This window comes from Phyllostomus discolor, chromosome 5 (genome assembly GCF_004126475.2).
Source record: "Phyllostomus discolor isolate MPI-MPIP mPhyDis1 chromosome 5, mPhyDis1.pri.v3, whole genome shotgun sequence".
Taxonomy (NCBI): Eukaryota; Metazoa; Chordata; class Mammalia; order Chiroptera; family Phyllostomidae; genus Phyllostomus; species Phyllostomus discolor.
In genome coordinates this window covers 30,233,330-30,248,648 of record NC_040907.2, presented here as the reverse complement: position 1 = coordinate 30,248,648, position 15,319 = coordinate 30,233,330, and the positions used below count along the sequence as shown (strand labels likewise).

Sequence of the window (15,319 nt, the reverse complement as noted above, 5' to 3'; positions counted from 1 at the left end):
TCTGGGCCCAGTGAGCACTGTGCCAGGAACTGTAGGGACCGCCACGCGATCAGGGCAGACAGAGCAGTGTGTGCATAGCTAATCACAGGCTAAATAAGGAAGAACATGCGAACGCTATGAAGAAGATACAAAACAAATACTATGAGAACCCAGAGAAGAGAGACCGAATGGGTAGTATTTTTTTTAGTAAACATTTTTAAAAATCAAAATATTAAAGAAAGCCCAATGTTACAAAATATACAAAAGCCGAGCTGTTCTGTCTGAAGCTGGAATGAGGTTCAACCCATTCTTCCTCCAGCCCACAAAGTAGCCTGATATCCCTCCTAGAACCCTAGGGCTTCATGGAGCACAGTTTAAAAACTGCTGACCTGTTTAATGCCCACCCAGAAGTATGACTCTGCTCACATGTCTTAAAGGATTCAGGGGAGCTGGGATCAGGGCAGAGGAGGTCAGCCAGGGGTTTAGAGGAAATTGGAGCAGAGGTCAGACTGCATCCCAGATCCTGAATGCTTGTAGGATACCTCTCCATGGAGCCTCCAGAGGGCATTGTAGGCCATACAAAGGCAGCCCAGGCAAAGGGTCAAGATGGCCAGAGGCCAGGTAGAGACTAGTAGGGGATGAGTGAGGTATCTTGGAAACAGCTCAAACTGTAAAGGAGCTCCTATTTTCCTGGCCAAAACAGAATGAGTAGCTCATCAGTGGAGACACTGACCAAAGTGCCTTGGAAACCTCCCGTCACCTGCTCCCTCTCCTCCCCCTCCCTACTGCCTGCTGTCTGCTGAGGCCTTTGCCATTCCATCTGGAAAAGGGAGCTCTGGCCAGGTCCTGGTGGCAGCTCCAGCACTTCCCGCAGTCACAACAGGTGGGGCAACGTGCCCTTTCCCTGAAAAGAATTACTCTGGGAGGGACCCTGGAAAGGCGCTTATCTCATTTCACTGGAGAGTGGCTGGGGAGATACAAGTTATTTGATTTCACGGGGTGCTTGTGGCACTGGGAAGGTGCATGTTATATTGTTCTGTAGGATGTTTTTGGCAGTACGTGCTTCATGTGGACATTTATGTGGGCTCCATGTGTGAGCAGTGGGGGTAGAGACAGTTGGCAAGTGGGTGAAAAAGCAGTGGAGCAGAGAAGCGCTGTATACCAGTGCAGTGCCCTTTGGAGGCATTGAGCAACTGCCTGGCAATGGGGATTTGAGGTTGGTTTTCTCAGGGAGGACTGGCTACCTGGTCTATGGGGAGTCCCTCCACACCCCCTGTGTTCTGGTTTCTGTTTGGGAACTCTCCAGAGCAGCATGTCTGGGAACACTTCCAGCTGTGCTGCCAGACCCAGACGCAGGTGACGGCCTTTCGTTTGTACCATTGGGAAACCAAGAGGAAATTAAATGTCATTTGCCCCCTGCATAGCAGGTCGCTGCCAGATCAGACAGTACTGATCAGAGTTGTGCAGAGAGTACCCAAGGGAAGGCTTATGCTTGCAACCATGCCCTCTGAGCTGTGGAGACTCCCAGGTGATGGCCTGGCTCACTCCCAGGCCTTTCTCTGCCAGTCTGGGTTCACCCTGGCCCGGAGCCCAGCTCTGTGCTACAACGACAGCTGTGGCCCATGCCAGGCCAGAGGTGTGTATATACCAGTGGGAGGGAGTGGAGGGGAAGGGCAGTGGGAGACATACAGGAGACAGTGAGGTGATCAGCCCCTCTGCAGAGGAGCTGTATGGTATTGTGAAAAAGAACAAGGCCTTTATTAAAAATTAAGAGACCTGGATTTAAGTCCTGGCTTCTCTGCTTACTAGTTGTAGGATCTTGGGAAAGTCACATTACTACTCTGAACCTTCATTTCCTCATCTGTAAAATGGAGATGATAATAAGCTGTAGCTCCTGATATTTAGGGAAAGTAGCTTCATGTTGGGACTGGTGCCAGAGTTTCCTCACCCCACCTTCCCTGGGTCTGGAAGGATGGTCTGGAGTCCCCTGTCCATCTGTGAAGTGAGTTGGCTGAAATTGATGGGAACTAGGGTAGGTAGTAAGTCTGGCCCTGAAGGTGTAGCTGGTAATCTCTCCCTGCCTGAGGCCTTTCCTTCTTGTCCTGTTCCTCTCAGCCAAGCATCATAGGCTGTTATGAATGAGTGTGGGTGATGGTGGTCACCCTCCTACTTGTAAGCCTCAGCTGGCTCCCTCCAGCCTCATACTTGCTCTGCCCTTCCTGCTTGAGAGGATTGCAGAGTTTGTCCCAATCCCTCCCTTGCCTTGAAGTCCTAGTGGCAGACCCTCTGCAGTGACATTTATTAACAGCGGTTTGGGAAAAGATGTTTTAATACTGCAAGAATTCTCTCTAGAAAACTCCCCACCCCCTACTCACTGCCCCCCCCCCCCCCCCATCAGAAGCATAGCTTGCTAGTGGTGAAATTCATTAGTGTTCCCTGACAGGCAGTGGCGACAGAGGCACTCGCTGTCTGCTTCCCGCTCCCTCGCTCTCGTGCTGCTGCTTCACGCACACTGATATTTAAAGCTGATGGGCTGCTTATAGACTTCTTGTACCATGACAAGTTTGGGGAGGGGGTGGGGGAGAAAGAGACAGACAAGGAGCCAGCTGTCACGCTGGTATTTCAAACAGTACTCTCTCCTGACCCTTTGCAGGCTCCAGCAAGTGTATCATCTTTCTGAAGCCTGTGGTTGGAATTGTAACCTGCAGCCGTCCCAGAGGATGGGGGCAAGTGTGGGGCAAAGTGGGCTGAGAGGTCGGCAGTGCATTCTCTCAGGGTTGTAGGCAGGCAGAGAAGAATGGAGGGAGGGAGTGTGTGTGTGTGTGTGTGTGTGTGTTCAAGCAAAGGTCTTGTAAGTGCCCCCTAACTTTGTCCCTCCATCACCAGAAACGAGAGCCCTCACTCAGTAGTCTCTTCTGGAGTGATCATTATATTTCATGCTGTGGTTAGCTTCTGGGTGGGCCTGGACGCTCCCTGAGTGTGGGAATCAGGCTTGATTGGCTCTACCCCGTGAGGGTCCTGGGTCTCCGTGATATCTGTAAATGTTGGGTTGGCCAAAAAGTTCGTTTGGTTTTTTCCGTAAGACAGATCTAGTAGCATTTAGCTATTTTTAACTTCATTCAAAACAATTTTGTTAGATCGTATTGTGACAGATATCATATCAGCATTCATTAAAAAAAGCTTATCAAAACTGGTAAATTTTTGTGTAGCCACTTTAATGTTGAAGATGGAAGAAAATAAGCAATGTTTGTGGCATATTATGTTTTATTATTTCAAGAAAGGAAAAAATGCAACTGAAACACAGAAAAAGATTTGTGCAGCGTGTGGAGAAGGTGCTGTGACTGATCGAATGTGGAATATATCCTGAGAATCCAGAATCAACAATTCAAAAGAACCTGTGCACCCCAATGTTCATAGCAGCTCTATTTACAATAGCCAAGTGCTGGAAGCAGCCTAAGTGCCCACCAGCAAATGAGTGGATCAAAAAACTGTGGTACATTTACACAATGGAATACTACACAGCAGAAAGAAAGAAGGAGCTCCTACCCTTCATCACAGCATGGATTGAACTGGAAAATATTATGCTCAGTGAAGTAAGCCATTTGGTGAAAGACAAATACCATATGATCTCACCTATAAGAGGAATCTAATGAACAAAATAAACTAATGAACAAAATAGAACCACAGGCATGGAAACATGGAACAGACTGAAAGTGACCAGGGGGAAGGGGGGTGCAGATAGTGGTGGAAAGAAAAGGAAAGGACTAGACAAAGAACATGTATGAATGACCCAAGGACATGAACAACAGCGTGGGAATAGACCGTGGGAGTGGGGGGTTGGGATGGGCAGAGGAGGGCAAAGGGGGAAAAATTGGGACAAGTGTAATAGAATAAAAATTAAAAACTGACTTTAAAAAAAGTGGTTTGTGAAGTTTCGTGCTGAAGATTTCTCACCGGATGATTCTCTGTGGTTGGGTAGACCAGGTGAAGTTGATAGCAATCAAACTGAGACATTAACTGAGAACAATCAACATTAAACCACGTGGGAGATAGCCAACATACTCAAAATATCCAGATCAATAAAGTTACTAGTGAAAATGAAAAATGTGTCTTTTATTTTACAGAAAAAAACATATGGACTTTTTGACCAATCCAGTATGTGGTGGCAATTGGGGTAGAAAGTTCTCCCATTTTCTACCTATACTGGAGCCTTGGCTTGTGTTCACTGATGTGTGCCTGCTGATTCTTTATATTTGGAGAATGAGTCCCAAGGTGCCTCCTCCATCCATGTCTCTCACCCCCAAGCTTCTTGGAATTCATTTTTGCAACTGTTGAGTGGTTCTGGAACTTCCTCTTCGGCTGCCATCCTTGGTGGGCTCTCCAGTATCCAGTACCTGGCCAAGGCACTATCTACTCAGAGCAGGTGACTTGGAAGCATCTTCAAGGGTCGTTGTAGGTTTGGTCTCAGCAGACCTTCTTAGAGCCAGAATCCCTCTAGGAACACTTATTTATACAACGTTTTCTTTGGCTGGCTCTAACCTTCACAGAGTAGGGCATGTAGGTGACATAACCTACCTAAAGACACGTGGTCACTTGTCCAGGTTGTCTCAGTGTGGCTGGGCATGTGCTGCCTGAGGGTTGTACTGCACTCTGCCCCCTACTCAGCCCCGCATTGGGGGCCCTTCTAACCCCAGGCTCTGCAGTGGGGGAAGTTGCTGGGGAATAGAACAGGCTCCTCTACTCCCTGCTCTTTCAGCCTTGTCAGTGCCATCAGTGCTGCCATTGGCTTTCTCAGTTTCAGCACAGCAGCGTGTGTGTGTGTGTGTGTGTGTGTGTGTGTGTGTGTATCCAGGGGCAGAGAGGGGTTACTAGTAAAAAATCACCCTGGACATCTAATGGAGGGTGGAACCAGAATGCCTTTATGCTGGTAGACTCAAGTGTATTCTTGAACTGCCCAGGGTTGTCTTTAATGTGATCACTTCCTATAACCTCCTTTCCTTGTTATCTCCGACCCTGCACTCTTGTCCTGTAGACCTCTAGAAGGGTTGCTGGCATGAGGCTGCTGTCTTTGGGCCGTCCCTTTCTCTTCCTTCCTGTTCTTGCTGATCCTGCCTTGGCTGAAAGCACGGGGTGCTCGGCCTACCAATGGTGGCCCTGGCCACGTCTTCGGCCATGGTGCCATCTTGCAGGTGAGATGGAAACCAACTGGCTTTGATAAGTAGGAGGCTCAAGCATTAATTTTTTATACATCAGCAGCAGCCAAGTGAGTGAATTCAATTATGAGTCTGCTTTCTCTCTACCTTCCTCCCCACAATGTGCTGGTTCAGAGCAGAGACTAAGGAACCTGTTGAAATGAGAAACCCCTATTTCCTGGCTTGACCCCCTCACTAATTCGGGTTAAATTGCTATGCTATTGCAGTGGTGACACATTGTGCCTGCCTCTGTTTGTATAAGAGGCTGCAGTGGGGGAGGAAGGACCAATTTGTGCAGAGATAAAAGGTGTCACGGGCAGATAACTAACGTCCCAGCCTCGTGCCTGCTCTCATTGTTGCTCAATTTGCTTCGTGTGGAAGCCCAGCCTTCCCTCTTTCTTCCTTCCCTCCCCTTGCTCATATTTTACCTCGATGCCACAGTGTAATGATGCCCTGCGTAGTGGGGGAGGAGATAGGCACCTCTGGCTGACAGCCCTTCCTGATAACCAAATTCCAGCCCATCCATCACTAGCTACTCTCCTCAACTTGAGGAAAAGTGATCGTGAAAGGCGGGCCGTTTATCACCCACGTCTGTTTATCTCCTCTGGGTGGGAAACAGAAACAGGAGGGACAAAGAGCTGGATCCGGAGCCCACTGTGGCCTGGGCTGGGGTAGCCTGCTTGGGCCGGATGCAGATTCACATCCTGCTAGCTGTGAAGCCTCTGACCAGGTAGGACTCCCAAACTGGGAGCCAGTGGGAATGGAACCTTTCCTGAGGCTCAGTTTCAGGACTTAGGGAGAACCTAGGAAGTGTGGCAGTTTTGAGATGCAGGACAGCCAGCAGCAGCATTCTGTGGGAATGTTTGTGTTCAGCAAGTAGAGAGACCTTGCATGGAAACAAGCCCCAACCACCCCTCCCTTGGCAGGGATTTGCATCTGGCTGGTTGGCTGGATCTACTGGCCAGTTCCTTCCCCACGCTAGGCCTTCTGTGCCTCGATGGTCTGGCTGTGACCTTGAAGAAAACAGAGCCTTTCTCCCTACTCTTCTCCTTTGATTCTGAACACTTCCCTTTTTCTGCATGTCAAATGGGACAAAATAGTTTGCCCTGGCAGGTGAGCAGTATGTGCATGTCCTAGAGCTTTTGAACACTAGAACTGACAGCCTGTATCCCTCCAAGGTCTGGGTCCCTTGGCCTTTTCAGAGAGACAGAAAGGGGCCAAATATGGCTCCAGGTCCGGCTGACCTCCTCCTCTTTAAAAGCTGGAGTCTGCTAAAAGTGAGAGTGGCATGTATCTCCCTGATTCGGGGTTGCCCCTACGACTGAAAGAGAGAAAAGTACAGAAGGAATAGTGCCCACAACCTTTTCTAGCACTGGTCCCTGCTCTCCTGCTAGTCCTAGCTGTTGGTGTCTGTCAGTCTGTCAGACCTCCATGGATGCTGCTGACCTCCTTGACTCTAGCAGTTCTAGCAGAGCCCCCCATCTCTGCTTGACCTAATCTTCAAAGCTGAGCTCCTGCTCACAATGGCTTCATCCTGTCTGTACCCATTAGCGCGGGTGGCGTTCCCTTAATGAGCTAGTCCCCTGCCTTGGCCGGCGCCCAGCTAGTCACACCTGTTTGCCATCAGGGCTGTCTGGACCCAGCTCGAGTGCTGGGTTGCAGGTGGTGGGGCTGGATGAGGGGTGGGTGGGGAAGGCGGGCTCCTTTTGCTTTGTGCTGTACACTTGTTGGGGGACAGTTTCTCGTAACCCTGTTCCTTCCATACTGGTTTTTTTGTTTGTTTTTTTTTTTTCTGAGCAGGGAGAGCTCTCTGCTTTTTTTGTTGTTGTTGTTGTTACTTAAAAGGACAATAAGGGGACATAAGGAATAACCCATCTCTTCTAACTTCCCTATGGATGGAGTGGTGAGGAGCCTGTCTGGTGTGTAAGGGTAGGGTTCGATGTTCTGTTTTGATGGCTCTAAGGGGCCACTGTGCTAAGAGCAAACCACATGTTAAATGCCAAAGGCAGAGTTCTGGCCCTAAACCCCACACAGTATTTGGAAAGTAATCATATCCCTCAGTTTAGTAGAGTCCACAGGCAGGACTGGGGGGCCCTTCCTTAAAGGGGGCCCCTTGCATTCATGAAACTGAGGGAAGTTTTGATTTGGTTGAAAAAATCCCATTCCTTTTTATGGCCTGGACATAATTGGCTCTTTTCTATTGGCCATCAGTGATGTCATTCCGACCCTCATAAAGAAGGGGAAATCACACCTGTGGACTCTGTGCATAAAATTTCATTGGGCAACAGTAATAAGTATGGCCAGATGATGTTTGGGCAGTTGAGGAGTTTTGTACCCAGTGATTCCAGCTGCATGGAGACCTGGGCACCATAAACCTGCCTGCACGTTCATGCCCACAGGCTAGTCCAGGGCCCACTGCCAGTGGCTCTTTTCTTGGGATCAGTATCTGGTAGGAACGCACAGCATTCAGACCCTTTGTGCCAGGCAGACTTTTACCCTTTTCCTTTAGAAATTGGTGGAACCATGTGCCCACAGGTACCCACTGACCTTAGCTGTAGGTTCCTAAGAACTTTGGACCCATATGTGACCTCAGCAGTGACCACCGTGTTTCCTACTTTATGTGGCCCTAGACCTTGTCTTCCTAGGGACTGTGAAGAGCTCTGAGTGCATCTGTCTCACCGGTGTCTTGTGTAGTCAGGAGACTTAGATTCTGTTTCTAGTTCTGCCCTTGGCTGGTTGTTCCAGTGAGTCCTTTTTCTTCTCTGAGCCTCAGTGTCCTACATAGGGGATAATGACTACTCTAACCCACCTTCTTCACAGGTTACTCTCCTGGTGCTCTCTAAACTGGGGTAGGTTCTGTCATAGAAATGTGTAGCTGTCTTCCTATGAGCAACCTGGAAGTTCAAGTTGGGGCATTTGACTTTGTAACTTATGTGAAAATGGGCCTGGGCCCTGCTGCATCTGTAGTGAGTGCGTCTTGAAGTCGTAGGGCTAGGACCAACCATAGGCTAAAGGACTCAACCACCTGATGCTTGTGTGCAGCCTGCATGTGCACCTGCAGGAGACTGGAGCCCAGAGTGAATGAGAACCGAATGTACCGTTCTCTTCTGCTTTAGTCAACTGCAGGGTACAGACAGCCCTCAGGATTGCTGCCAAGCCATACCTGAGGCTAAGCAACCAACCTGAAAATCTGCCAGGGTGTCCAACCTGTGGGCTGCTAGTGGCCCAGGATGGCTATGAATGCAGCAATGCAGCCCAACACAAAATTGTAAATTTACTTAAAACCTTTTTTTTTTTGCTCATCAGTTTTCATTAGTGTTTGTGTATTTAATGTGTGGTCCAAGACAACTCTTCTTCTTCCAGTGTGGCCCAGAGACACCAAAAGCTTGGACACCCCTGGGTCTGTCCTCAGTGTGGCCCCTCTGGTATAGTTCAGCCTCCAACAGAAGCAGGCAGGATTCTGCTGAGCTAGACCCTTACTCACATTTGAAATCTCACTAAAGAGGGAGCTTCCTCCTCCCCTGGGGCAGGCCACTGCCAGTGAGATTCTTGGCCTGTGTCAACTGAAGAGTCGGGATGCTGGGACTGGCTAAAGGAGAATATGATAGGTGCCCCGGGACCTCTGCCTTTTGCTGGCCAGTCCCCCTGACTGTTCCTTTGTACTGGGTTGGCCAAAAAGTTCCTTTGTTTTTTCCTATAAAATAAAAGACACATTTTTCATTTTCATCAATAACTTTATTGATTTGAATATTTTGAGTATGTCGGCTCTCTCCCATGTGGTATAATGTTTATTGTTCTCAATAAATGTCTCGATTTGATCACCATCAACTTCAACTGATCTACCTGACTGGAGCATCATCCAGTGAGAAATCTCCAGCATGAAACTTCACAAACCACTTTTGACACATTTGATCAGTCACAGCACCTTCTCAATACACTGCAACAAATCTTTTGCTGCGTTTCATTTGTGTTTTTACCGTTCTTGAAATAATAAAGCATATAATATGCCACAAATGTTGCTTATTTTCTTCCATCTGCTATATTAAAATGGCTACACAAAAATTCACCGATTTTGATAAGTTTTTTTAAATGCACGCTGATATGACAGCTGTCAGCAGACAATCTAACAAAATTGTTTCAAATGAAGTTAAAGATAAATAAGCACTACTAGAGCCATCTTATGGGAAAAAAACGAACAAACTTTTTGGCTGACCCAGTACATTCTGCTACTTCCAGTGGCCCCCTTCACTCACAGTCCTTGATGTGATTTTCCCAAAATAGCTGAGCTCAGCAAGCGTTTTAGCAAATAGTAAGGATAGGGAACTTGAAAGGAAAATTGAAGGAAATAAGGAAATTATCCAAACATTACAGTTCTGCTTCTTAAGCAACCGCATTCTATTTCCTAAGGCTACCTCTCCTTCCGAACCTTGCCTGGTTTTCTTGTCTTCTTTGCCCTTGGTTCCCACATGGATGCACCCTGCCTAGATATCACTTCATCATCTTGGCCGCAGCCAGAATTTCCCTTCCAGGAAAGTGACTGGTTTTGGTTAATGTCACTGTGCCACCTGGGTGTTTGAGAAGAACCTTCCCTTCGGGTGAGATATCACAGGTCTTACAAAAGTAGATCCATGCTCTCCTGCTTGACACGCGGGAATCAACTTCTTACCAGTGTCTGTCAAATTACTGAGGGAAAGAGTGAAACTTTCTGGGGCGGGGGTCAGTCATCCCAACTGGATTCCCATTGCCAAGCTTCCTAAACAAGGAGTGTGCACGTGCAGTCTCCACTTTCTCATCTCTTATTCTTGAACACTTGCAGGCTCCCTTCTGCTCTCACCAGCCCCCTGACTCCAAATCCATTGAGTTTTTATCAGGCTCTCATTGTGCTTGACTGCTCAGTGGCATTTGACCCTAATGACTTGCATTTTCAGCTAAAAAATCGGTTACTTACAGGGTGGGGAAAAAGTAGGTTTATAGCTGTGAGCACGTGAAATAGTTTATTCTTGTTTGATTATTTATTAATTATTGTATTCTTTTCCATACAAACAACTATAAACTACTTTTCCCCCGCCCTGCATATGAGCCCAGAGAGGGGAAGCTTGCTTTCCTGTAGTTGAGATTGCCTGCAGGTGGTGTGAAGTGGGGTTAAAAGAGCACGTGCGATTTTGGGTGACCAACACCCCGAAAAAGATCCAGGAGTCCTGCCCTGTAGGAATGGGGTGGGATGGGTGAGTCCTGACTCATGGTACATTATCTCCCGTTGACTTTTTTTTTTTTTTTATTTAAAGTGAAAGTGAGTTTATAAGTGAAGCAGTGAGACAGAGAATGGGCTCCTCCACAGACAGAGCAGTCTCCTATGGAGTTAATTCTTGAAGGGACTGAGGCTGCGTGACCTGGAGAACAGTACTCTGGGGTCTCAGATCTTGGGGACCGTTCTGCAAGGAAGAGATGGAAGTCTCATTCTCTATAGTTTCTAAAGACAGACCTCAGGGTGGAAGTTACAAGGTGACAGTGATACTCATAGTTTAGTATTAAGGAAGGACGGGACGGTCCAAGTACTGAAGGGTCAACGGAGTCCAACATTAGAGCTGCATGGTCCGTGAAGCAGTGAGCTCCCTGTGTGCGGTAATGGTCTGGTAGGGTGGCCCTCTGTTCCTCATTTCATACTCTTCCCAGCTAATCTTAATCTAGTCTCATGACTCTAATTTTACATATATTACATTAATGATTCGGCACTTTGTATCTTCAGACCTTTCTTTAAAACTGGATATGCAGCTACCTCTTGGATGTCATCCCACTGCTGGATGGCTCCTAGACGCCTCACGCTCAACGGATAGTGAGTGTTCACCATGTGTCAGGCGTCTACTTACAACTGCATTCCCAAACTCTTGCCTCCTTCCAGAGGTGTGCCGCAGGGAGGCAGTGGGAGCAGTCCACCCTGGTTTGGGGGGAAAGAGGATACATTGTATGTAGAAAACTTAAAAACAATCATACAATTGACTAAATGTTGGTCCACTCTGGGTGTCAGATAAACTCTCTCTGCCCTTTCTCCTTCTTTAGTCTTAGAAGCATGGAGCTAGCCAAGGCATGAATCTTTGAACTGGGTTCTACTGCTTTCTCTCACTGGGCCCCAAATCCCCTTTGGTCCTCCTTCACATCTCCACTATCTGTTGCTTGCTCACCATCTCTGTGACTATTGTGTAGTCTCCTGGCTACTATCCAGCTTTTCTTAGGATAATGGGTTTTGGGGGTTTTTTTTTTTTGCCTTGGCACAATCATTGTAAACCACAACTCTCCGAAGGCTCTCTATTGCCTGTGGCTAAGCTCTTCTCTCAGCAAGAAAACTCTATGATCTTCTTTAGCTGATATTTTTCAGTTCTTCCTCCATCCTTCCATGTTCCCCGTGCTCCAACTTAAGGCTCTTTTGTCTACTTTTATTGTCCATTCTGCTGAACAAACAGTGAGCCCCTTATGGGCAAGAGTTGTCTTACTTTCTGAGTCCTAAGTGCCTGACTCTTAATTGTTAAACATCAGTAAATGTTTGGGTGAATGGATTTCTGTGGGTAAAATGGCATCATCAGCTAGAAGGGAGATAGTTTATACATTTTAATTTAAAGAAAAAATAAGAACAGGTTCTTGGCTTAAACTCTGACCTCTTCTCATCCTTCTGCGTGGTCTCCTCTCTGTCTGCAGAAAGCCTGTTGCTAGAGACTTAAATGTGAATGGAAGTCCCTGCCCAGCTATCTCTCAAGCACGTGCTCTTTCTCTCTCTCTTCTTGTCTCATATTTCTGCTTCTCTGCTCTAACAAAATAACAAGCTAGTGCCCTGGAGAGAACCTAGGATGTAAAAGGAGACAGACCTGGGTTCAGTTCTGGGCACTGGCATTTTTTTTAGCTGTGGGATCTTAGTTACCCCCCTGAACCTCATTTTTTCATCTGTAAAACGTAGGCCATGGTACCTACCTCACAGCACCATTCTGAAGAATGATGTCAAAGTATAAGTAAGATACTTAGCATATTGTAGACCATCAGAAAGTAGTAGCTGCTGATTTTGAATAGTCTTCAGGTTTTCACATTTGGGTCTGAGGGCTGGGCCTGGAGCACAGTGTCCAGGATGCTGGAGGTGGGGTGTTTTTCTCGGGTGGGGTGGGGCCCGTGGCTAATGGGTTGGCCTTTTGAGGTCTGTTTGTCTATAGACTCTATGTTGGACCCTGTAGCTTAACACTCCTCACCTGGGACGTGGGTGTGCCCAACTTGTTCTCTCTTCCCTTTCCCGTAGGCTCCCAGGCCAGTGCCAGTACCTGGGCTTGCCAGTGGCAGATTACTTCAAGCAGTGGATCAATCTGAAAAAGGTACTGTGTCTGAGCCCCACTTGGGTGCTTCGCCTGGGTCTCCTGGGTCTCAAATCTCCCCCCAGCCCTTGCTGCTTTTCTCATTTCTGTTGTTTTCTTTTTGTTGTTCTCATCCCTCCCTTTCTCTTTGTTCTTCTCTTTTCTCAACATCCCTCTCTCCTCTTCCCTAGCTAATGTGCACTGGCAGACTGTGGCCATTTCTGGGACTGGGGAGCTGGTTGGGGACCAGGCTGCTGAGTAGAGTATGATACTTCGCTACTTGGTGTCACTCAGATGTGCAGAGAAGTTCCAGTTAAGGGGATTTTCCAGGTTCTTGCCCAGAGCTGAAACTCTGAGCTGAGCTGCATTGCCTCTAGGAGAGATGTGGTGCTAGCCAAGCCTCTGGGGAAGTGTCCTCCTTTGATATGTTCAGGAGTGTGGCCTCTGACCCTCCTGACTGGTCCTGGTGTCTTCCTCTGGTGGGGAGGTAGAGGTGGTTCAGGCTGGCTTCAATGCTGCCTAGCCACAGCAGAGCCTTGCTCATATGAAGGGCCATGGAAACTACAGCCCAGTTTTATTTGAGCGTGAGGGAGGAGACGAGTACTAATGTATCACCAAGCACCTGGGGAATGGGCTGAGGCTATGGGCTGGAGGGATGCCCTGTACCTAGGAAAGTGGGGCCTGGCAGAGAGTGAATCACTCAGAAAACTGTCCTCTCCTAGTGTGTGCCTGCTGGGTAAGCAGAAGAAAGGAGTAGGAGTAGACTCTCCAGTCCCTGCTCTAGTGGGATCCTTGCTCTAGGAGGCCCAGTCCCCTAGGGAGGCTTATCACCATAAATCCTTCTGATGCAAGAGCAAAAAGCCCCAGGGCAGCCTCAGGAACCCCAGCCACTTGTCAGCAGTGACTCCCAAGAAGCTCAGGGATGGGAGAACACACGAGGGTAAGAGTAGTGGCTCCCGGGGCGTGCAGGGAGGAGAGCTCATTGGAGGGTTAGGCTAGGACCATATGGGTTTGGGTCTTGAACTGGGCATAATCAAGGGAGGTGAGATACAGATCTGAGGAGGAGAGGCTTTCTAGGCAGGGGGAGCAGTGTGCTCTTGGTGTGTGGGGGGCCGGAGCTAAGTGAGCTTTTGAAGGAACATGGGAGAGAATGACCTTGGACTTTGTCCCATAGGTCTCAGGGCAAGCCTTATTTGAGGCAACATTTGTGAACCCCTTTACTTTCCTATGGTATGCAGGTCCTCTGCACTCTGATTTGTTTGTACTTGGACCCCTACCCACCTCTCCTATCTTCCATGCACCCGAACGACAGCTACTTACTACTTGCCACCTTCGGCTGAGGAGGCCAGCCAGGCTCTGTGCTACCTTCGGCCCTTGGCCTGTGACCTTACCTCTCTCAGAAGTGCCCCCCAGTTATCTTCACTGGGCATATTTCTCTCCTTGAAGATTCAGTGCAGTTATCGCCTCTGCTGAGAAGCTTAGCCAGCTAGTCTCTTGCCTTGAGGCTCCTTGACACTTTGGATCTTAGAGTGTTGAAACTGAGTCCATGTGTGTATGCTTCCTTGCAGACATGTCTGCCTGGATAACAGAGACTGAGTCTGGTTCCTTTCTGTGTGCCCAGTGGCCAGATCAGGGCAGGGTACAGAGCATGTGCTCTGTGAGTGATTGCTGGCTGACTGACTAGTCTTTGAGAGCTGGTTCCATGGAGGCCCTCTCATTCGGGACTTAACAGGGTTGCATGTGCCGGTATGGCTAGGCCTGTGGTCCTGAAAGATGGCTTTGCCAGCTGTCAGAACGCATCTGAGGCTGTTTGCTGGCCTTGGCAAATGCAATGTGAAGGCCCAGCCAGGCGAGGCAGGCACTGACCATGAACAATTGCTCTGTGAAGTTCACTAGACTTTTTGGTATACGGATAGCTCTCTGCCTCTAGGTTCCTTGGCAGAAAGGCAGAAAAGCAGCCAACCCTTGTGGTAGCATTGCCAATGAGGGCTGCCTTGGAGCTGCTGGTGGGTGGAGGTGTGCTCTCCTGAACCTGTTCAGCTAGGTTCTCTGCCAGACTCTGCTGAGCTGTAGAAGGGGAATGGGCACGAGGCGGGGCGAGAAACTCAGTACTCTATTCCCAGTTGGCCTTGTGATTGCCTCTTGGGAGGTAAACTTAGCAGGTCTAGGAGAAACAAGAGGTCTAACCCCTTCCATTCTGTCCTCCGGCCACATCATGTTTCAGCTCTGCTTCAGTCCTTGCCAGCAGCCATTTAAATTAGGGAAGCTGCAGGGCCTGGAGGTCCAGGGACACAGTGATCTTTCTGACCATTATACTGCCTGACTTAGTGCAGGCTGCACAAAGATTTCTGCTCCCTTAAAAAGAGTAACAGTAAAAGCAGAGCCAGTGAGATCATTGCCAAGGTTTTGGGAATACTGTGTGAAAGCCTTATCTTTGCCTTTTTCCCACATATGTGACCTACACTCTGGCTATCTACGTGGTCCTCTCTAGTCCTTGATCTTACTTTGTTCCTCCTTCCTTTCCTACTCCTCTCCTTCTTGACTCCCCTAGAGAGTTTTGCCCTACGAAAAAAATGGGGAGGGTTCTGGTCTGTTTGGTCACCTAGATCTGTCTAGTAAGTGAACAACTTGGACTAAATTCACCTTCCCCATTTCCTAAGACCTCTGATCTGAGAAGGGGCAGAATGTTGTCTTCCAGCTGCCCTCTCCTGTCCAGAAACAGTGTGGGTTGCATCAGGGAAGAGCAGCTTTTCGATGACCAGGTTTCCACCTCTCCCGCCTCCACCTCCTTCCCCTGTAGCAGAGTAGAACAAGCCAATG

General features: G+C 48.3%; 1 protein-coding gene across 11 annotated transcripts in view; it reads left to right on the top strand.

Moving 5' to 3' along the window:
• Positions 1–15,319, top strand: part of ERI3 (ERI1 exoribonuclease family member 3) — a 121,965-nt gene that overhangs the window by 53,849 nt on the left and 52,797 nt on the right. For 9 of the 11 annotated variants that reach the window (XM_036025933.1, XM_036025930.1, XM_036025928.1 and 6 more), the window contains one exon: positions 12,448–12,520. The exons of 1 other annotated variant lie outside the window; for it this stretch is intronic. In XM_036025933.1, coding sequence (XP_035881826.1) covers positions 12,448–12,520 — 73 coding nt within the window. Of the gene's footprint in view, positions 1–2,632; positions 3,053–12,447; positions 12,521–15,319 lie in introns of those variants that run through there. One more of the 11 variants, XM_036025929.1, reaches the window with a different exon arrangement.